The sequence below is a fragment of the Amphiprion ocellaris genome, chromosome 22 (genome assembly GCF_022539595.1).
Source record: "Amphiprion ocellaris isolate individual 3 ecotype Okinawa chromosome 22, ASM2253959v1, whole genome shotgun sequence".
Taxonomy (NCBI): domain Eukaryota; kingdom Metazoa; phylum Chordata; class Actinopteri; family Pomacentridae; genus Amphiprion; species Amphiprion ocellaris.
This window is the reverse complement of record NC_072787.1, coordinates 7253561-7277892: the sequence shown is the minus strand read 5'-3', so window position 1 is coordinate 7277892 and position 24332 is coordinate 7253561. Positions and strand designations below refer to the sequence as shown.

Sequence of the window (24332 nt, the reverse complement as noted above, 5' to 3'; positions counted from 1 at the left end):
TGCTTTTTATGTGTGCAGACTCTGAACTTTTTGATCAAACCTCATATTGTTAAAGTAACAAGGCTGTCAAGGAGATAGGAAATTATTCCTGAATTCAGATAGTAATAACTGCCATACAGTGTCAGGTGTATTGTGTATCTTTCAATAAATAATGCAATATTAGTGCCTTACTGTGTGTATGTCATTGTGTATGTCAGAATTCTTTTTGTGTATAAAACAGGGGGACAGGTACTGCAGTGGCAGTAAAAATTGAGTCAGTTGTCTACCATTACTAAGTGAATGGTAGACATGGATACAAGAAATGAATTTAATGTTTATCAGCATGTCTTGGCCAATCCACCTATTTAGTTCGATATCAAGACAAAAATCAATCCAGCATCAATGCATTCTGTTTCAACTGAATATATTACTTGCATTTATTCAGTTGTTTACATCTGCAGGACAACTGCAGTGTGCATACTTTAAACCACCCAAAAACCATTTGACCATACATTTTTGTATTAGTCCATCATCATACCTGTTCCTGTCGGTCAAGCCATCTGTCCACCATTGGATGGTTGGCACTCAAAGAGGATCGAGTCGTCTCTCTTTGGAACTGAGTGGTCCAGCCACTCGTATCACGAGGAAGACTCCGGTAGGCATGGGCCCCTCTCCCCTGAGAGGAAACACAAAGAGATGGAGAGGTTAAAACCCTTCCATGTCTTTGATACACACGCTATACTATCAGAAGAGAAAGTTTCCTTACACTGATTCAATCACTGCTGCCACAAAGAAATGACTACATAATCAGCAATCTAAAACCTGCGTAAACCAACAAAATCAAGGACAGATCCATCCTCTCTATTTTCAGCCCATAAAGAGGCATTGTTGTTGCCTGCTGCTATCTATAGCAGCTGTATAACTGACATTTTGTGGTAGAACTTGTTCAGTTTATCCACTTCGTGCCACGGACTTCAAGTTGTTCATTCAAGTCTCACTCTATCCCACCCTCACCCCTGACCTTTCCTCACAGCTAAACCCGAGCTGCTAATAAGAGGCTTTTTATAATAAGACAGCCACAGCTGAGCTCTTCCATTACACAATAAGCGCCTTCTAAAATGCTCCTGCCAAGGTAATGTCAAACATGAGCAGACTTAAGCAGACTTATTACAATGGCCACAAGCAGCAAACACACCCAGACACACAAGAGTATGTTTCAGACATGCTAGCCTTGGATTTGGAACTGCAATTGAAGGTCATGGGTGAAGCTATTAGCATGAAAAAGAAAGCAAATCAATATTAAAAATCAAAGTGGAATGATTCACCAGGACAGACAAACAGAATGACAATGATTTAAGGTTTGATGAGTTACAAAAGCAGCAGTTGAAGAGCATGACAGACAGAAAAGCAAGTTTGGATATCTGTAATGAGACATCACACTAGAAAAAAAACACAGACAAAACCTAAAGCAGAAAAAAAACTCCCAAGTGGGTTGTTGTTGAAAAGGAGATTGAGAATGAAAAGCAGCCAGAAAGATGAGCAGAGGCAAAAGAAAACAAGTTATGCTCAACGAGTCACAAAATAAGACCAAACAATGGAAGATCAGGAGAGAGATTTCTATCCCCTGCATGCTATAATAAGCCATGTGTGTTTTAGTACAGTTGAATGTGGCGTGAAGGGCCCTGAGGAAGCAGTGCAGACAGGACTGTAAAACTCAGCTGGGCATGTGGGCTCTATACTCAGACAGCCCTGATAGCCATCATGGTCTCCGTCACAGCACGACAAAGGACCCCACTCCACAAACTTTAACGACACATCAGATCGTAAAATGCAGAGAAAGCCAGATAGCAGAGAGGTAGCAGTAAATCAGCAGGCTCATATCGACTGCCTAATCCCTTTAGTTGACTGTGCTAAGCGTGGAGAAGCCAGAATATGAAGTATTGTAAAGTCATTGGGAGATGTGATGAGTTTACAGTGCTAGCTGATGACTGAGGACTCCCATTGGCTTATAATGTAGAGATTTAGCAGAGCTGTACCTGACTCGGCCACATTTAACTGAACAGAACACGACTGGCCATAAAGGAAACGATTCCAGACAACTGAGAGACTCTAGGTGCATGGTGTGTATGGCTGTCATCCATATACTCTGATGTATGTTTCCTTTTCAGAGCTGTTGTGCCAAGAAACAAATATATCATTTCTGACTAATAGATTAAACATCTGTTGTTGATTGCATAAAAATAGACTTCATCTTGGACTACATGACAGTTGGATGCATGTAAATAGAATGAGGATTATGAGTCCTAAGACTCCCTTGTTACTGAAAAAAATCTAATGGTTCTGTCAGCTGCATAAAAATGACAGCCTCCTGGTGTTAGCTCATTACTTTTCATAACATACAATTTCAAGTGCCAGTAATAAGATAATGACTTAAATTGTTTCTATTCAGATAACTGATCACCTGCTACAGATGGGAGTCAGGAATTAAATGGGGTATTTGAACATTGCAAGTTTGTCAAAGGGACATCATTAAAGGATAACTGTAGTTTATTTCAACTAGACATATTTCCTATTAAAGTTCTGTGGGTCAGACTAAATTTGTGCTCTGCACAGCCATTGTAGTGATTCCAGGACAAGCCCGTGTACTGTACATGGTGAGTGTTACAACGTTCCTGCAGGCTTCCAAGAACTGTTTTTTAGAGACCAGCAGACTCACTTTGCATTCAAATCCACAGGAATTTGTCTTTGTTATATTGCTCTCAAAATTTCTACAGCAGCACAGCATTAAAAAAATGCAGCTTCCCAACTTTCCAACAATGCTAGTTGCTTATCTGTGGAACCCTCCAACAGCTTTGAATTTAAAGCACATTTAGTCATTGGAACAATTTTACCTACATCTCTGTGTCAATCTCTACACCTATTAAACTTAACTGAAATACTCTGACCTCATTATTACAGAGATGACAAACATTTTCCTAGTTTTGCCTTTGCAAGTATGCTGTATGTAAACACTTCAATTAATAAAAATAGTGACATTTATTTCTGTTAGGCACTAAGCACATTTTTTTCCCCAATTTGTAAGACAGACAGTATCCCACCAGTATGGTATTGATATTGCCAAATTCTAGACAATTGCTCCTCCATAATTTTGAAAAAAATATCTGTACTGCCAGTATTTTATGGGGAGATGTAAGTAAAAATACAATTTCATACTACTATGAGTTTTATTTTCCTTAAAAAAATGATGTAAGACCTTGATATGCGAGAGGAAATTGTTTCTAGCTGCAAGTTTGTGGACAGAAAAAATAAAAAAGACACAAGCTACTCAGGGCTGCAGTGGCGTGGTGGTCAGCACTTTCGTCTTAGAAAGAGTGAGAGACTGAGTGTGACTGAGTGTGAGAACACAGGTAAGGCTTCTGTATGTCTCATTTTCCATTCATTGGGAAATATTCTAGAATTATCCTTAAATAACGCTGAGCTGTCTAAAAAGATATGCTGTGTAATGTCACAGTAACTGCTTATAATCTCAGTCCTGTTGTATATTATATTGAAACTCTCCTTACATCACAGTACACAGAAACCTGCATTTCGCTGCAGTGTTTTCAGAAGTGGAAGCAACCAAGCACTGTAAGGCAGGCAAGGAGGGCCAAAGAAAAGCAGAAATTCAAAGACAGCATCAATTGACGCTCCTGGTCCTCTGCTTTTACATTTTTCATTCAATACAAGCACACAATCTCCTGGTTTAAAAAAATATTCTTTCATCATTGCTCAGTTTGACACAGGTCAGAAAGGAAGCTTCACTGACAAAATGAGAGTTCTAATAACCATTTCAGCTACAGCTTTCTTCCTCCACCTTCTGCTGAGACTTTTGCTGTTGCATTGTTTGTGCTCTGACAACTAAAGTGTCTTTAAATAGGATTGTCAGCCTACGCTTCCAGACACGCTAATCACGTGGAGAGTTGCCGTCTCACATTCCGAGCACTCAATCATTTCCCCTTTTTGATTGGGAACATACCTCATTCTCAGCAAGAAGTAAAGGTCTGTCAGCACCTCGTGGGGGCAGCCATTTTGAGAAGCTAATTGGCTTCCCTTCTCTTTTGAGAGCTGCAGGGAGGAAGTACCTGAGCTGTGTTTTTCCTTTTTTTCTGTTAGGATTTATAATCAGAGGCTTAAAAGCCTCCGAAAGGTGAATTTGGAACAAAGGGAAAGTGTTTAACAATCCCTGCTCGTCTTTGTGGGAGACAAGAAGGGGTCTTATCAGAAGGAACTAGTTTAAGATAAAGACTATCTATGCCACCGCTGGATATCTGCAAGCAGGGCAGCATAAGTTTCATATCTAACAGTTATTATCTTTGATTTGGGGTGCAGACGAGAGAACAAATGTAAATGAGGATAGAAAGCTGTAAGAAAGTTGAAAAAGAAACTGCTGGAGGTTGGAAGATTTCAGAACACATATCTGACATTATAATTGATGCAATTTCAGTACATCTGCAGCACAGTGGAGACAAAACTTCTGGCTAAGATGCTGTTTGAATCCCTATCAACTAGTTCACAGTGGTGTGACAAAGAATAGGTGCAATGTCAACCTTTTAATGTTCCCTCATATTTTGACACCTTTTAGACTCACATCAATGTTGATGACATGAATAATACATTGTTGGAGATATGTATTTCTCTTGACTGCATTCACAGCTCAAGTCAAACTTGACTTTACATCAACAGCTTTACTACCATTTGCAGGAATATGTTACCTTTCGTTCTAGGCTGCCTGTGCCTCCGCTTGTGTTTGGCTTATGGCTGTATTTCTGAAAACCAGCAGTTGTGGACCAGCGAGCTGGGTTCTTTCTGGACGGTTCCTCAGGACCAACTGGGACTTCGCCTAGAGGAAGGCCAGCCAGGGAGGGATCACTGCTGCGACGAACATTGAGAGACATGGCTGTGGAGGGGAAAGCAGAGTGGAAAGAGAGAATAAGAAGGGAAAGGTAAGAGCGGTGACATGACAAGAAAAAGTGGACATTTTAAAAAAAAGTTTCAGTAAAATCAAACCACTTGCTGGTTTATCTACTTATTAAAGAGCTCACTTTTCACCGCAGTGTACAACTGTGGCCTGTTTTTGGAGCCACTGCTCTGTCCTCTACTGTACCTCCTCAACTGCACTATATGAAATGCTAGCTGAGGCATGGGAAGTGGTTATTATAAGTACTGTTGTTTCCATTTAAAAAGTCTGTCAGGTCCTTAAGAAAACATTGTACAACCTAACGATGGAAAGTTTGGTTTGGCTTAAGTCCGGTTACAGTGAAAGAAATTTACTGTAGCTATACTGCACACACAACTGTAGCTGGAATATTACCCAGACAGCTATAAAATAAGTAAATATGAGAGAGAAAAAAATATACATGGGATCATCTAACCCTGTACTCAGTCTAGCAACTCTAAAAATAATAATTATAATTGCAGTAAATTGCTCATTTATCATGACGTGGCCCTCCAGATAAGGGTCATTCTAACAAAGTCTGCTACCAACTAAAGCTGATTCAGGAAAGTTTCCAAGGATTGAAACAAGGTGTCACAGCCAACACTGCCCCAGTTATCAAACATCTCCAGGAAAAACCATACAGGAAACACTGGGCCATGTTACAGCTGCCACAGTGACCTATCTGCAACTAAAACTTGGTTTAAAGTTCCCACATCAGATTACAGTTGCCAAAGCTCAGAGAGTGAAGTTGCTCCACGATTCACACTCTGGTTAAAACATTTAGAGACAAATCCCACTGATGTCTGTAACACAGGGAAACGTTATCCAGGAACTGTGGTGTAAATCATCTGGATATTCCCAAAAGGCCATATGGATTTGTTTATGACGTTCTTGCAGCCTGTGTGTTACACCCAGAATTATGCAAATAGTTGGGTAGCCACCTGTCATCCATTGAAGGATCATTGCAGTGAGCATATGCCGGTGCTAAGCTTCCATCTGATACACCAGAGACATGACTTAGTGGTAGCGGCAGCGCATTTTAATCACGGCTTACGCTGTGCTGCAAGTCATGCGTATTTAACACTGTGACAAGATTGGGGAGTTTTGAGCACAACTGTAAGTGTTTCTCATCTGCTGGTAGGAAGAAAGAAAGGCAGGCAAATTAAAAGACAGAAGCCCAAAAATAAAGGTGAGATCAACATGTGCATGTTGATACCTGTATATTTCTAGTATTCATGAACCAACCAAACAATACTCTTCAAGACGCATCTTTTGAACTCAGTGACTCACATTCTTTCTGCCATGTCAATGATTCAAACTTGCTCTATTTTGTTCACATCATAAAATACTCCTTCTACCTCTCTCCAAGCCTGATGGTTTTTGTTTGTTTGTTTGTTTTTTTGTAAAGGTGATTTATTTCAGCTCTACTCCAATTATCTCCAACATGATAATCTCACTATTATAATCAGGGCTCCAGGGCACTGAACTGTTGTTTTCTCACTTACTCTTTGCTTGAAAAGTTGTTGATGTATGTTAAAACTGAACCTTATTTTACACTCATTAAGAGTTACTTTGGTTTCTTGCTTACCTGTGCCATATGATTGCTGCAATTTTCAAGGTGTGTTTTTTTAAACTTGAACCACAACTGTCATCAACGGCTATACAAATAAGCTTGATGTGTAGCAGTTTATGAGGTTTGGGTCTTACATTCACATACATGTGAAAGTGATTCTATGTGGTGCTTTTGTATCCTTATGCAGCCTCAGGCACAGCAGCCTGGTTTTCTATGAATTACATCCATCTATCAGCTATGTAGAAGGTCCGAGCTAACATTGGGGCAAGACTGAAAGGGTCACCAGTCTGTCTCAGGGGCAACACAAAGAGACACACTTACACCTAAGCACAGGGAGAACTTCACACAGAAAGATCCCAACTGAACAGCAGACTCAAATTCAACCACTACACTTTAAGCAGTGGACCAAAGACCATTTATGTCCTGGCAGTGACATACAGTTACATTAGCCTTTAATTAACTGTGCATTGGTTGATTTACCTGGTATTTTATCCAATCCAAATTAGGATTTCAGAATTGGATATAATTTATTGTTTTCTTTTCAAAATATGTGGGATTCTTATTTGATGATAGCAACAAGTCCTCCAAATTAAATGACATAATTTGCCCATGCCCTTAACATATAGAACAGAACATTTGGATTAGTGTCTATATTCCAAAACAAATCACTGCTGAAATGTAAAAGTTAATACAAAATGTGGCAATGCTGTGATCAAGATTTGGTTAGGTTTGTTTGGGCCAATGGTTAAAATGATTACAACATTAAGTTTATAAAAGTGTTGTCATCTTGACAATGATGAACACAGTTTTGATGTTTCATCTGCACATTCTGACTTCAGTCCTACTGAATAACTTAATATCTTTCTTTGCAGCCAAAACAACAAGAAATATTGTTGTTGGACACTTCCTGAAATGAAATGAAGAAGAATGAAATTATTCTCAGGGGGAAAAACTTTTTTTTAAAACACAGAACAGCAAAAAAGAATCCATTGTCAGGACTCCCTAACATTACAGCAGGGTAGTGTAAATGCAGATGATGTTTTTAACAACCTACCCGAAGTCTCCAAATACAACTTTCAAAGCTCCAGGTATGACTGATGCCAGTGCAGAAATATTTGCACCATTCTACATTTTCAGTCAAACAGATCTGTTGTCACGCTATGTCCCACAGCCCCACCTTCCACTCAGAGCAGGTAACTCTGGTGGGGAGACTTGATATGCAAATAACTGTATGATGACATCTGGAAACTTCTAGGAACCAGAAAGTAGAGAGTTGATGACAGGCCTTTCAAACTACTTTTCAAAGTAACTCAACTTAATAAAACACTATTTCTCATGAGGGAATCATTGGTGCAACTCAAGTTCTCATGCAGAAACAGGTAGCTGGTAAAACCACACTTTCTCAACAAAGTTTAATCCCTCTATTTCCAAAACCATTCCTCTAACACAGACCATGCCAACAAAACTCACTAGCAGCTTCTAATATAATATGTACTCCTTTGTTGCAAAATGTGTTTCATTTATTTTGGCCGCTGCCCATAGGCGTCCTCAAAGGAGGTTGGGAATCGAATGAAGAAACCACATCTAGCAGCCAGACGGCCAGTCTTTGTGAGTTTACTTTTAAATGAGGCTGAAGATTCAACAATGTCATTTAATAAACTTTAGCCCCTTTCAGTAATGGCTGATTCATGTCCAGTTCAGGGCTCTAATGATATTCACCTCGGACAGCAAAGGTAATTAACATCCACTATTATCTTAGAGATGACACACAAATTGAGAAAGATTCGGGGGGAGAGGGTGGAGTTACAGAAGGAGGCAAGGAAAATTTCAGAGGAAAAACTGTAAAACCAAAAAAGGAAAACTGACACAAAAAAGGGATCAGAAAACATACTAAACTGATACATAAACTGATATATACATATATACGTGTGTGTGTGTGTATATATATATATATGTATATATATATATATATATATATATATATATATATATATATATATATATATATATATATATATATATATATATATATATATATATATATATATATATATATGTTTTTTTTTTTTTTTTTTTTAAGGATTTATTGATAATGCGTTTTGAGTATCTGTGTGTCTGTGGACAGGGACCTACACAAGACAGTTGTTATGAATTAAAAAGCCTTGATGTATTTCCCAGAATAACTCAAGGCTCAGCCCTTACTGGACATTTCTGAGTCTTTAGAAACCATGACAACATCAATCTTGTTTTATTCGACGTGATCACTTCCAGATGCTAACAGACTATGTTCATTGTTATGGACTAATCATTATTTGCATCATTTAGAAAACATGTCTATCCAACATCTAACAACCAATATAAATTTTAATGCTGTTGATAAACAGAGCTGGGAAAGCCTGCAAATAGATTTGACAGTTTCTATAAAAGATGGGATATTCCATCATGTGATGAGGATCTAGAAGATATCATTTAATTTTACATGTATAAGACTCATGATTAGTTTTGCAATTTTATCAGATGTCAATGCTGGAAATCATTTTTCCTTCCAGATTGCACAACATCCCTGATGTAGACACGCATGTTTTATATGTACAAAACATGTCCTTCAACTCATTTTGGGTCTGTGCTAACACATGAACTATTAATAATGTTTGGCTTTTTTACAATGTCAGTGGCATCTAAACATTGACAAGATTCCCATTTAGTGATTTCTTCTCTTTAATAAATGCTGATCCATCTTGGGCACAAATCCTTACAGATTAACATATGATAAACAAGACAGCGTATGCTTGTTTATATGTTCACTATTAAGAAGGTCACAATATGATGATTCTCTCCCCTCCTCGTTCTCCCTGACCAATTTTCCTCCACTTAATTTGTGATGGGATTATCCCGGCTGTCCGAAGGGTTTGGTTGGTCCCACGTTTAATAACCAGCAATGCCACTTCAGACTGAGGCAGCAATCGATCCAGGCTGAAGAGGGAGTGAGACCATTGGGGGGGTGGCTAATAAGACGAGGCCCTAATCCAGCCCCTGTAGTGAGGGATTATGGTCAGGGCGCAGGGTCATAGAGATGTACACAAACCACGATTCACCACAGAGAGGTCAGATCCTCCAGGGGCCATTACCTCGTATTGCTTTGTCCTTTATTTATCTTTCACACTCACCTTGTTTGGAGGAGAAATATATTAGCTTGTATGAATCACCAAGGATAAAATCACTGTCAAATATACAGAGCAAAAAGTCAATAGAAAAGTAATTTAGTTTAGTAATAGATTGAAGAATCTTAATCGTATTCTGAATCATATGAGGGTACCACAGTTGAATTTGGGTCAACAGTTGGAGCAAAAGTTTTCACTATTCTCATGGCTGATGACCTCACTTACAAATGCTTATTTTAGTAATTTGAAGTCGAATTTAATTAAATATTTCATGGCTTACTTTTGTCCATGTATCTATTCATATACTAATTTGTGGGGGAAAAAGGAAGACATTCTTTTTCTTTCCAGGTGAAAAGTCTAAAGACATCATTTATACTGGTCCCCTGTTTGGTGTGTTGATGGTTAAAAACATTTGGTAACACCATAATTCATCCCTGTCGAGGCGTTTTTTCTCTTGACGTGTTTGAGAACACCCACGCAACACAGTTGTTTTACAGCACATTGAGATTTTCCTGATAATTTTGTTGTCAGTAGATATAATGCTATGATTAACATTAATGTCAGTGAGTCCAGGCGAATGTTACACACCTACCTAAGGCTTATTAGCTGGATGGCTGAATCTGCACAGATGACCTGTTAACAACATTTTTTGCACTGTAAACGAGGCATCGTGTTGTAAAAATGGCCCAAAACACGTCTACTCCACTCTACGTCACTCCACTAGAAACACTACAACACTGCAAACATTTTACTTAGTCATCAGTCAAGTGGGTCATAAACAACACCAACCAGCACAGTTCCATTCACCTTACTACACTCATTTCTCCACTATTTCGCCAAGTGGCTCTAATAACACAGTAAAATCAGCTTCCAACCTAGTGATGACAGAGATGGGAGGTCAGCTCTAATGTATTAGCTCTGGAATTTTCCAATCACTGAAATGGCATGAAGTATAAAGTCCTTACTATACCTGGAAAGTAGGGAGTGGCTCTTCCCTTCTGAGTGGCTGCCAACTCAAGGTAATGGAGCTAGTGCTTCAGCATACTGATAAGGTTACAGAAAGGACACAGTAAGGATAGACTTGTGTGTGCTTGTAGTCTCGGATTTCTGTTTTCAAAAAGACATTTACTTCACAGGGGTTGAAAAACAAAATTTTGTCAAATTTTCCAGCTCGTCATTTACACAACAAACTAGTGTGATAAACAGCAGCTCAGTGAGTGAATATTCAGTGTTGTCATGACTCTTGGCTGGAACACTCTTTGCTCCAATAACAGTGATTTCATTGCCACCTGAATATGCCCGTTCTCTTGAGGTTGTCAAACAGTAAGATCAAAATGAAACTTAAAGGCGAAATTCAAAACTAAATCTCATAGGGCTTAAAGCTGGTACTTTGTAGATTGAAACTTTTAACGTGAGGTATTTGACATCAGCTGTAAATAAAAAATCACCTGCTCTGACATTAATAACTGGGAAGTGCCCAGAAGAACAACACTTTGAAGAGTTCGACTATGATCAAGAGCAGTTTTTTGGTATAGATCCATCCTTACTTTTACTGAACTATGTGAGGAGAGTTTGTAATTTCAGTGAAAAATATGCAGTGCACCAAACAATGCAGATGGCAACATGCTACAATGTGTCCAAGGTTGAAATTATTTTGCACAGTATGCAGGTTAGAGGTTAGTGAATAAATAAAGTCAGCTCCTTACTAGTATTTAAATACAAATGTGTGCACAGAGTAAGCCTATAGGCACTACCGGCCAGCTAGGGATGAAGACTATATGGTGCATGAATTGGGTATTTTCTCTTGTGGCCCTCTAGCCTTGGTGTACTCTGAGTCTATGCTTTCACATTGAACTGATTTAAATATAAATGCCAAGCGACCATGGCTTCATGAAATGTCTAAAAGCTATTTTTTCCTGGGCTACTTTGAATACTTCAAGCTTGGGCCAGTTCAATGTCTGAATAAATTATGGCACTGAGCCATTTTAACTCTCTCTCCAACCACTGACTACATATTGATGTCCCTTGTGTGCAGCGAGGGGGATTTCCACTGAATACACCCTGACCTGAATCATCCACACGGGGACAAAAGGTTCCATTTTATGGGAGGAGCAAGACAGTTCTGGAGTGGTGGGAACCAAGATGCAGGAGAAGGACATGAAATATGTAGAAGGCTTAAATAGGACGCTGGTCAACCGAAGGCCAAGCAAGGTCAAGAATACCACTCAGAATGCTCCTGTGAAATGTTTAGCAGGCTCCAATCTGATGTAATGTCAGAGAACGAAACGAGACAAACTTTGAATAAACATCAACTGCTGACCTTTACCAAGAGCTGAAGATCTTATCCAATAGATGGATGGATGGAAAAACACTTCAAAGCAAAGCAGCAGTTATGAAAACAAAAACCCTGCTTGACTTTAGAGTTAAGTGCCCTTCTGTCTATAAATCGTGTTTTTGTGTGCGTGCTTTTGAGCATATGTATGTTTGTTTAAATCCATATTTGCTTGGGTTTGTTGGGCTTTCCTCTACATGTGTACCTGTGCATGAATATAAATCTTTTCTTTTTACATTGTCATGTTCACTTATTTTTAAATAAATCCTCTGTGTATACTGTAAGCACAGTGTAGCTGCGTGACCAAACATGGAAATATAATAGATGCCCTCCGCCAACTTTTTCAGTCATTTCATTTTTATTCCATCAGAACCTGAAAGGTCAAATCCTTCAACAGACTTGCACTAGAACAGCAGGATTAAAAAAAAAAACAAAAACCTCCTAATGTGTCATGGAAAACAAGAAAAGTCTATCATTTGGTCTTTCTAAATTATAGAAAACCTCTTGTCAAAAGTCAGCTGGTTAAGGCACAGAAGGTATTGTTTGCAGAGAAATCAAAACACTGCCCTGACTTTGTCACCTGTACTATTTACAGCTAAGATGAAGTTCTTTGCACAGCGGCATATTTCCTAAACTGCCCTAAACTATCACTTGACCTGCTGTGTAACCTTTCTTGAAAAAAATTTGCACTTCTTTTGATGGTTTACTGAACTGCTATATTTGTGCTAATGCTGTACATCAATATTACCTCTTGAAGATGAAGTGCATAAGGATCAGCCTGATGACTGCCAGCGATCACTTGAATCCTACTTGGCCTCACTTGGCATAGAGTGCATGGGGTGATTCTAGACTGTAATTAAAATATGTACGTAGCCTCTGTTGTCTGAAATGTAAAGCCAGTACGGAAGTGCTGTAAACCTGTATTCTGTCTAATGTTGAGGGGGGTAATGATTTATTGGGGAGGGGGGGTAACTCCTCTGGGAGCAAATAGCAGTCAGATTGTATTGACGCCTATGAGAAAATGACCCCACTTTTCCCTTGATTTGTTACCACAGTAAACATTTACCTAAGAGATTTATAGTTTATGGTGGCAAACACTAGTTTGAATAATTTTCGAATACAGCATGATATTCTTTTTGGAAATTCTGGTCCCATACGGAGCAAAACAGTGGATAAAGCAGGTCATGTTTTAGGACGAGGCTCCTGACTTGTTGCCATTGTATCTTAGCCAGATCCACCCCTTGCTCATTACGTCTGGTTTCAAAAGACCAAGTCGGCAGGTAATCACAAACCAAAGAGTAATATCATTGTTGCTATGTCTTTCTTTTGTATATTAGGAGGTTAGAAGCAGACTGGTCTAACCCACAAAAGGTCCAAACTGAGTTTTATATAATTTCCGTAATATTTTATGTGTTGAGTTGAGTGGCAAAGTGGTCTAACCCACCCCCCACCAAATAAAGCGCTACAGTGAGGCTTCAAATGTTAGACCATTCTCAAAATCACAAAATTTATTTTTCTCAAAAACTACAGAAAAGAGCTTAGACCACTCTGCATCCAAATCATTCATATAGTCTGTTCATGGGATTTCATCTCGCTGATTACCGTACTACTTAATAAGGATATTATAGTGTACCCATAAAGTTACTCTGCTCAGAATCAGTCTTGTTCTCTTTGTCAAACTTCAAATGTCAATCATATTTGTTTTGTAGCTGGGTATAATGTCCCATCACTGTGCCTGAGTAGAAGACTAAGGCAGAAGAAGGCTGTTTTCCCACAGGGTTGCTGAGTCAACCATCCAGTTTTCAATGTGAAAAAGAAATAGAGAGAGGCAGAGACTGATTCTTTTCTCCTGACAGAAAGACAATACAGACAATTTACTGGAGAGAAAGAGGAGAGGATGCCAGCCTCCTCCAGGCCCTCAGAGATGAGGCCTCCAACAGCAGACACCTAGACACTTGAACAACAATAACACCAAAGTGTGTGTGTGTGTGCGTGAGCGTGTTTCCCTAGACAATGACGATCTCACTCCCCAAATCAAACCTGACTCATCTAGGTCGAGGTTCTACTCATGCTGGGACCCCAGAGAGCAACACAAAAACTGCATATGTGTGCATGTGTGTTGGCAAGTGTGCACATATGAGTGCAACTTTCATGTGATGTTAAGCTTATACTGTTGAACGTTTAGCACTGAGGGTCAGCTAATCATGGTTGATCTCAGGATCAGGAAAGGTTTTCTTACCTGAAAAGGTTTTAAAGAATGCAATGGTTTGCAAGCTTCAATGCTGGCTAAAATCAATTTAATGAACTATTCATAATCTCCTACCTATTTGCAAAAAATAAAAATGGTATAAATCCAGTTAAAAATGCAGCAGCCCTATTACAACATCTCATTCCATGCCAGCCTGGACCGGACTCACAGAGACTTCCCTCCACACCCAGGCCTCCAGGGAGCTGCTAATCAACAAACCAAACAACCCTGAGTCGGCCCAGAAACAGGACCACAAGCAGCACCTTCCGTGTAAACACCATTTTGTGTGTTTCTCCATTATGGTTGGTCCAGAAGAACAGGCTCTTGGAGAAAAGGGGCTATAAATCTCACTCAGCCTGATATGTGGCCCAGTCACTGATGATTAAAAACACCGCTGTGAAAATGTCATGAGCCAGGAGTAACAGAATCTAGTAGAATGGACAAAGCGACCAGCCTTTTGTCAATTTTCAGATTCAGGATTTGGTTGACTAAACAAATTCCGGCTTGTGCAGAAAGAATAAAAAAAGCATCTACCGCTAAAACAGTTAAAGGCTTCTCCTAATTCAAACCTCCTCTTGGCCCTGAGATGTCAGTTCAGTGAGGGAGATTACTTTAGTCAGCTTCATTGGTGTCAGTCTGTAAAAGCTGCAATGAAACAGGAATCACATTAAAAAGCCACTCAGGCACCCTAAACAATTTTATTAATATCCTTCTGAGTGTACTTTTGTCATCTGCAGGTATTTCAAGGCTTTTGCAACTAAAAAAACAATAAAATGTTGTAGAGGAAAACACTGAACATAGGTGGTACATAGAGTTCTACACAGTTGAGTCAATCAGTTATCAACTACTAAATGAATCACCAACTACTCTGATAACAGATTAATTTTGGTTTAAGCAGCTTTTTAAGAAAGAAAAAAATATTTTAAGTTTCTAAGATCAGATATTGCTTGGTTTCTTTACTCCTTTGTAACTGTAAACTGAATATCAAGGGCTTTGGGAAACACAGATTAAGATTTTTCAGCATTCTCTGACATTTTATAGATCAAGCAACTAATCAATTAATCAAGAAAATAATTCACAGATTAATCAACAATAGAAATAATTATTAGTTGCAGCCATAGTGGCACAAAATGCTGCACATTAATGTTGACAATAGAAAACAGTTTTGACTTTGAGCTGTATTGTCCTTACATAAAATGTTAACATTTCTGCCTGTGTTTAATATTAATCCCAACCTAAGACTAAACTATACACATGTACTTTGCAGGTGGGCTTTGTTAAATTAAATGCCACTTCCCTAAGCCATGTCACCTTGTCATCAAATGCTGTTTCAGTAATGAAACAAGGTTTCTGCCTTCATCCATTCCACAAAGTACAGTAAAAGAAAGAATGTTGGGAATGCAATTAAGGAGCAGTGTTGCTGTGGAGCTATCAACAGCAGAAATCCATCACTAAACCACAAATCCGCACTGACTATGAATCCAGGTTTTTATTGCATTGATTACGCATGTGAGAACAAGCTGTGTGCATGTTGCAATCAGACATTGATAGCCACATTGTTATTGCATCTTTATGCCGTATGCAGGTGAAATGTGTAGCATGTAAACATCAATTAATAATATTAACTATAGACATTTTGAGACAGTAACATTAAGATAAGATCATTAGGACATAGTGCTCCTTACCTGGTATAACCAACTTGCTTTATCCAGAGGATATTTTTGGGAATTGACAGGTGCCAGGGGCCAGTAAATAAACAAGTAAACAATATTTACAATACTTTTTTTGAGAAATGACACGCCCTCTTCGTCAGCTGTCCCTTGAAAAGAAAGATTTCCTGGTTAAACAGAATTTTGAAGTACCATTAAAAGGCTCCTTATTCATCATGTTTATTTGGCAATTAACTGAGTAACAGCCAGGGAACATGGCTGATAATTTAATAAATAAATTAGGAAAAAAATCTGTAGTAATAATCAATTGAATTTAATAAGATGTCGGCGGGTCAGTCTGCACCTTATCACGGACGTGATTAGGCCCACAGGCCGTAAGATAAGTATCACTGTTCTACACTTTGTTCACACAATGGGAAATCATGACTCTCAGAGTCATTTTATGGCAGAAAATATTTTCCTTTTTTATCTCCAAGCAAGCTTAAATTGTCACAGATTTAATTGTCACAGCAGCCATGCAAACAGAAATTGGAGGCCGATGAGTTAGTGAATGAATTTCAGTTTCTGGCAGGTTGGACAGCATCTAAAGCATGGAGCTCATTCCACTGCAGCTTCCAGACAGCACGTACACAAAATCCATATCACAAACATTTCAGCAGTAAGAACAGCTTCTTCTTCTACACTGTGAACAAAAAAACATCCTCAATCCAACTGCTCTTTTCAGAAAAGATGACAAACACAAACTTCCACCAGACTAACCAACTTTTTCTGAATCCTTTTAACGATTTATTGGGGAAAACCAGAAAGTTATTTGGTGTGTGAGATGAGAGGAGTGCTGCAGGACGGCTGATATGAACACTGGTGTTTGGCCTGGTGTAAATATGATGTTCAGTGGGTGGACTGCCTGATGGGAGCTGCCACTGAGCGCATATGCTAATCTTGATAAAGGTCTCTTACACAAAAATCTCCACACACATAACAGCATGTCTGAGTTCAGAGGAGTTGACACACACCAAATCAAAGCATATCAGAGAGGAGTCCTTTCCTTAATGCAGACCAGAGCAGTGAAGACAAAAACAGAAAAAAAGAACTCAAACAAATGCAGTACTCTGCACTGAGAACTTTTTCACTCTTTCAAACTGTTTTAGAAAAGGTGATTATAAGTTTGTTGGGAACAGATGGTATTTTGATGTGCACAGTCTATGTTTTAGATAAGCTCTGATCAGTCACGCAGGTTTATGAAAGTACATGCGGTTTTCATTGAAATTGCAGGCTGGGGACAATGAGAGGGAAGGAAGGGTTTAGAAAAGCTAACTTTTTCTAGGTAGCACCCTGGGTAGGGATAGCACATCTAATTAGACAACAGGGTAGCATAATGGGTATGATAATGACAATATCACAAAATAATGCTCAGATGTGTGCATAGTGATCTTAAGGGAATTAAATGGGAGACACGGTGTTGGTGGAACATTTAAGTGCCTACATGTAGCATTTAAATGTCAATAAATCATCACTTCAGTCATTCTATACTGCTTTTAACTTCATATACTGCTGGGTTGGATTTCACAGGGAATTAGCTGGAATTTGTCATGGCACAAAACTGAGATTGTTTTACATCTCAGGAAAAGAATTATGTTATTTCCGTACAACTTTAAGCTACAGAGTTTCTTGCAGTTGCAGATGGAAACAGAAAACAGTCTCATCCAAGGTCCAGAGTTTCCTTCACTCATGCCAGTGGCACAACTTGACCCCTCAGTACGGTGTGTAGAGTGATGAAATGTGCAAGCAACATTTCAGCAATTGCAACAGCACTTGAAGTACTGAAGCAGTGATCGTATGCTAAAAAGCATGAACTTTTTTGTCAGGGTTTCTTCTTTCAAAGTTGTCTGGACACACACATATTTCCTTCGGTAGAACCTTTGAAGAGTGAAGAAGCCTCATTCTACATTATGTCGTCATGCATAGACAGAAGTTTTCCTACTGCTTAATTTCTTGAGACATATAGAATCGTGTCCTTTGGACTTGAACCATCATCAAAAGGACCATGACCCACACTGGTCTCAGTTCAAAGGCTCACACCTAGTTAAGTTAGTATCTAAGCAGTCATTGCATCACATATAAACTAACAGAGTTTCCCTTACAATGTAAGACACGGTCAACATTTTCATGCAGCAGCAAATTTAAAAATCTATGTCAAAAGCTGCTGTGTTGTGCATGGTCATGTTGAAAAAGCACAATTATTGAAAACGTCTATGTTCTTGGTAAAGTTGAAGGTATCTGTTAGCAACTAAAGTGAATGTGAATGTGAGCTTTTTAAATATCCAGGGTTATGAGACTTGACAGGGACTTGGCTGGAGGGTAGATGGGCAAAGGTGCTCTTTTATTAAGAGATGTGATAGACTGTAATGAGCCAGGCACTAAACATACTTGCCGTTAGTTCATGCAACCAAACTTTGGATTCTGCTATGGCGCCGGCTTGCATCCATTGCTTTTAAGAGAAACTTTCAAACATTCTATTGAATTATCTTCTTATTGCGACTGATAAAGGGGCTATTGGTGGTACATACTACTATGATTTTATTGCCCTGGCCAAATTGGCAGCCTTTATGCAGCTAAGTAAGGAAATCTTTTCAGTCTGTTTTTACTGAGTTAACCAATACTGTGCAGCAAAGTGTTTGATCGACCTAGTTTAACCTACAGGAGATTGTGAAGGCTTCTATAGTTTGTTTTGCTGTCACAGAGGAAATAAATTCATGATGACTTAAATTGGAATTAAAAATTAAAAGACAGAACCTACCCCCTCTGCCAGCAGTGCCTCAGCTCTTCAGAAACCAAGAGAAAACCCTGCTAACAGTGTGCTTAGTGGTTGTTTGACTAATCACATACTGTGTAAACAGGTAAGGTGATCAATCAGAAGAAATTACAGGGTTTCCTGTCTCCTATCATGGGTTACTCAAAGGAACTGAGGATAGTAAGGGTTGAAAACAAATGAACAGAGGACTGGCAGATATGTTAATTAACAACATTTCCTCATTAAGTTAACAGAAAACTTAATCCAAGCAGAATTATGTTTCCTCCAAAATGTATTTGTGGTTGCAAATTAGTTTTCCAATGAGAATGAGAGGAAATAAGTGAACAGAACTAAAACAATTGTTGCTTGCATCATTGTACAAGTCAATTAGAGATAAAGCCCTGTCACATACTTTAGTCCTGCAGTTGGTAATGTAACAAATTCATGACAAACTTTCAAAATGTTCCAAAAAATGCCCTTTTTAAAAAAACTAATCTGACTGAAGTAAGGTTTTGGATTCTTCCATTTCTTAAAACTGGAAACTGTGGGCAAGATGGCAGCACTAATCTCAGGTGAAAAAAATGAAGCTAGGCATTGTTTTAACATGTCATCACCCTGCTTTTAGATGAGGGGGCACCCAGATTTGAACTGGGGACCTCTTGATTTGCAGTCAAATGCTCTGCCACTGAGGTATACCCCCTGATACTGTTCCAGGAGCTGATTGGGGAAATACTACAAGTCAGCTAGTTGGGGGTTTGATCTCTGCTACTTGACTAAATTCTACATGACAAAGACAATTTGGGCCAGCGGGCTTTCGGAAGTAGGCAAGAAATTCAACCTCCCATGTCAACCTGCATCTGCTCTCCTAGCGTAAGACACTAAAAGCCAAGCCAGCTCCAGGGTGCTTCCTAGTGCTAGTGCTGACAACCATATGTACAGGGCTGCAAATGAAAGGAGACTTGTCTTATGAAGATCAATAAAGTACTGTTAATATGAATGTGCTGCCATGATGGAAACAGAAATATGTAACTGATCAGTCCAAGAAGGACTGCTCACACAAGATATGACTATCAGGGAGTTTAGTGCAGAAAGCAAGTCAGTAATGTTTTCATTTTTCATCCATGTGTTTCTGCTGTTTCCTGTAGACAAATCAAAGCATCTCAAGACATATTAAAAGATTCACAGTTGAAATCTATTACAAAATAGAGGAAGTGGCCTTATCTTTAATTGCAAGCATTCCAGACTCTAAACTCCGCACTTATATGCCAACATGTGTTTCTAAACAGTTGCATGGTTAGCAGGAAGTCCACTGGTTAGTTGCTGCACATTGTCAAATTAATTTGACCTTAATGTTCACATGGCTTCAAATGAAACCATTCCATGAGAAGGATACACACAAGTGTTTTGCTTTGCTCAAAGCTATGATTGTGATCCAAAGTAAGCACTCTGAAAGCGATCACTTTTTCGGGAATATGGGAATGTTGCAGGGGAGTGCTCTGGGATTTCCACAGAGCTTGAGGGCGGATTGTATCTTTATGGATTTGATGAAAAACAGGAGGAGGGAGAGTAGGGGAATGACAGACTTACTGTAGTTGTGGCCAAGGAGATGCCTCTCTATCCCATAAGCACGCTAGGACCAGTTTCATCATTATTCATGAGTACTTCATACACTTTCATTCTGCTATGTTATTTCATAACTCTGTGAATTTTAATGCATTGCAATATTCAGCAAATATTGTTGGAGTGCGCAGCAAAAAAAAAATAAAATAAAAATCTGTGGTCTAATTGTATCTACCACAGTCACACAGGGAGATTACTTCACTTGTTATCAAGTGGAATTAACTTGTTCTAGATTTTTGAAGCTAGGACAAGTTATTTTTTATTTACTGACATACAGTTAAGGCCGAAATTATTCATATGGATGCCAAGTTTTGATTTACAGTGATTTTGTGTTTGACCAATAAGTTCTGAGCTATCTGAAGATTTCTTGCACCAATACCTCATGCCAACCAAGGAGGAATTTGCTTCTCCAAAAAAAGCTGATCTGGACAAAGAGGAAAGCTTTTCAAAGTCAACTCTGTGGTCAGGTGAGATGAAAATGCAGTTGTTTGAATGCAAGGACATGGCTTTAATTTGATGAAAGAAAGAGGAAACATTCAACCCCAAGAACACTATGCCCACAGTCCAGCATGGTGGTTGGAATGTAATACTTTGAATGTGTTTGTCAGCCAATGATCCGAGCAGTCGTGTCAAAGCAAAAGGTGTCATGAGAAAAGTGGACTACTCTTAGACTCTAGAGGAAAACTTCATGAAGTCTGTTTTGGGTAGCATTGAACCTTCCGACCAGGCAATGATCTAAAACATGCAGCTAAAGTGGATAAAAATGTTGAAAGAAAGATATCAAGAGTTCGCAGCCTGAACCCCAACAATAATCTGTGGAACAAAGTGAAGACTGGACAGATGGTGAGGAAGCTTTTCAATCTGAAAAACCTGAAGCTCGTCTCAAACGAAGAGTGGAGCAAAATACCAGTGGATCCATGCAGAAAGCTTGTGAGCAGTAATAAATACCATTTGATTACTGTGGTGGTAAATAAAGGGTTTGTCACTGAGACAAGATGACATAGTGAGTTTTCCTTGAATAGTTTTAATCTTAAAATGAGCTTAATGACTGAATTATCATTAAGGCAGTTTTTTTGTGCAGCATGTCCATATCTGTGTACAGTATTTGTCAGTGTGGGCTCATCTACGGATACATTCACATTTGAAACAATCAACCTGTCCTTTTTGCATGCATGCAATGCCCCCATATTGTGCTTCAGCGGGTGTTGATAAATGCCTGTCTGTCCGCATGAAGTATGTGTAAACATGCATGTGTTGCCAACCACATGTGGCTGCACATGTGTCTGAGTGCTCTTCTCTTGTGTGCTTTGAAGCAGACAAATTTCATAGGTGACCTGCCTGTGAAAAACAATGAAAGAGACTGACGCAGAAGTGAAACACAGGAGGGAGGCTCTTCCAAAAGGACTAATGAGGTGGGTGGAGGAATTGAGGGGTTGTGTGCAAGGTCCACTGGGACAAAGAGCCTGGAGACAAAGAGATGCTAAACACCCCATAACCCTTTGTGGACTTATTGTGCCAAGAGCAGGAGGTATTGCCCTTGGCCAACTGTGACCCTCTTTTGACATGTTCTACATGATGTAAATGAACCACAGAGGCTCTCACCGACTAATGAGACAGACAGAGAAATAAAGACAGGTTTACAATTTACCACATATTCTGTGTGCATTTATAATCAAATCACTTCTTAGAAATATTTTGAATTAAACAGACATGAAAGCTTAAGTAATTATGCTAATTATTCTCAAGTATAATCATTATAATTATAATGAGATTTGCAGTGATGTTGTTAGATGTGGCCTAAACTATTATTTTGTCTTTCACTTTCTATGACTTCTTTGAATGTTCTTTCAATGTTTCATATTTTTGTTTTGGCAAAGAAATACTTCGCCAGACATTTGAGTGTAGGTCACGTAGCAGTGAACTCCCTGTTTTGTTTATTTGGGAGAAAACAAACTGGGTTTTAGAAAATCTGCTTTTGATATGCCATTAAAGTGATGACTGATACTACAAGAGGTTTGCTTTTGGTTGGTGTCCTTGTTCAAATAGAGGGAGACTAAAAAGCAAGCAGAGGAATTCAGAACAGGGTGAAAGAAACGTGAAGCCAATGTGGTTCATGTAATGCTTCTAAAATAGATTTGAACATTTAATTATCCTTTTTTTTTGGTTTACTTTACAAATGGACAATTGTCTCTCATTAAAATTTTTAATTGTTCACGTTAGGGTTGTTGCTTCAAAGTTTGATTTTTGAACAAAAATTAAAATTGACTCATTCTTTTAAATTTCCAATTCTGTGTTTGGCGCTCATGACTGGACTGTACCATTACTGCCTGGGGGAGTCTACAGCCAGTCATGGATCCAATAGCACAGTCACATTATATATTATATCATGGTGCATTTTTCCATGGAATACTTCATCAGCTATTTTCTGTTGGGAGGCTTTGGAGACATGAGTAAAGATTATTTACAGACAGGAGCCATATTGTTATTGATGTTGTTTTTTATATTAACACTACAGCAGCAACCTTCAAATATCTTTCAGTGAATGGCTAAATAAATGAATGAATCAACTAAATGCAAGCAAAGACAACATTGCTGTAATGTTGTTAAAGACAATCTATTGTGTACAGCATTCATTTGATGCCTAACATGCAGTATAGTCAAAAAAATTATTGTATGGTCGGATATATAATGATACATGATTTGCAAGTGGGTCCATGGCTGCCTGTAGACTCCCCCTATCACCAGTGGTATACTCCAACAACAAGTTCAAAACACAGGCATGAAAAATTTGAATAATGAGTCATTAAAAAAAAATAAATAAATGAATAATTCTAATGCTGAAACAAAAACTCAAACATGAAAAATTAAAAATTAAACTGTGAGACAATTAGCCATTTGGGAATTAAAAAAGGATAATGAAAGTTTAAAACCCATTTTTCATGTGATTAAAATCAATAGGACTGCAGTAAATTAAACACTCCTGCTTAATAACTCTGTGTTAAACATTCTGCGTTTAAGAGAGAGAACCAGACAGAGAGAATAAATCAATCTAGTTTAATAATGGCACGGGGGATTACTACTAAAGCTCTCAAGCTCTGATTTGGTTTCATTAATTTTTTGTTAAAATTTAAACCTAGAATGTTCAGTTTGTAACTTGATAACAAAAGCAATCTTGATATATGTAGGGGGCACAAAGACAGAAAAAGATATCATGATCTCTTGGCGTTTCTTTTCCAAAAATAGATGAAGAAAGGTCAGACAACCAAGATGGTTCAGTAAATTCCTGAGAACACTTCACATCTCTGGAAAACTGCAAAGTTTTATCAAGTAACCACTCAAAGCCGTGTCAGTCTGAAAAAGATTTAACTCAACAATACATAAATATGTCAGTGTTAACATAGCAGACAAACAAACTGCGCATCACGAGTCCCATGGGAAGTCAGAAGGAGATGGGAAGGCCATATTTCAATAGCAGGCGGACACATAATTCTGCTAAATATCCTTCTGCTCAGTGTCTTTGGTACTGAGATGACACCAAAGTCAGTGCAAACAAACTCTGACTCTTTTCCCATGATCCCTGTCACAGGGTTATAGCCAGTCACCATTTGAGTCTATTTCTCTGTGTCAGAAAGTGTAAATGACTTTGTTTCCCAAGCAGGACCTCACTGCTCCTGTGTTGCTTTAAGTGTGACACAAGTGACCTGCAGAACCACTCTCAGCCCAGCTCAGGAAGTAATAAAGCAGTCAACAAACTCACACACTTCTACACACACACACACAGGCACACACACACACACACACACACACACATCTCCACATGATTCAGCTGTCTAGCTATGGCTTTATTAGGATCCTGGCAGAAGTAATAATAGGAGTAGTACTGGTAGCACATTCCCAGCAGTGCTGAGCAGAGACTTTTACCACTCCAAGCACTTCACACTTCATTACCAAAACACTGTCTTCACCATTTAGCAGCGCTGGCG

The 24332-nt window shown here is 38.7% G+C and overlaps 1 protein-coding gene and 1 non-coding gene across 3 annotated transcripts in view; both read right to left on the bottom strand.

The window, feature by feature from the left end:
* The window catches only part of pard3aa (par-3 family cell polarity regulator alpha, a), a 392129-nt gene that overhangs the window by 220653 nt on the left and 147144 nt on the right, over positions 1–24332 (bottom strand). For both annotated transcript variants that reach the window (XM_055007067.1, XM_023262624.3), the window contains exons 4-5: positions 4731–4915; positions 518–655 (exon numbers count right to left, since the gene is read on the bottom strand). In XM_055007067.1, the coding sequence (XP_054863042.1) occupies positions 518–655; positions 4731–4915 (323 nt within the window). The remainder of the gene's footprint in view (positions 1–517; positions 656–4730; positions 4916–24332) is intronic.
* On the bottom strand, positions 19358–19429 carry trnac-gca (transfer RNA cysteine (anticodon GCA)). Its single transcript has one exon. It is a non-coding gene; the product is annotated as a tRNA-Cys (tRNA).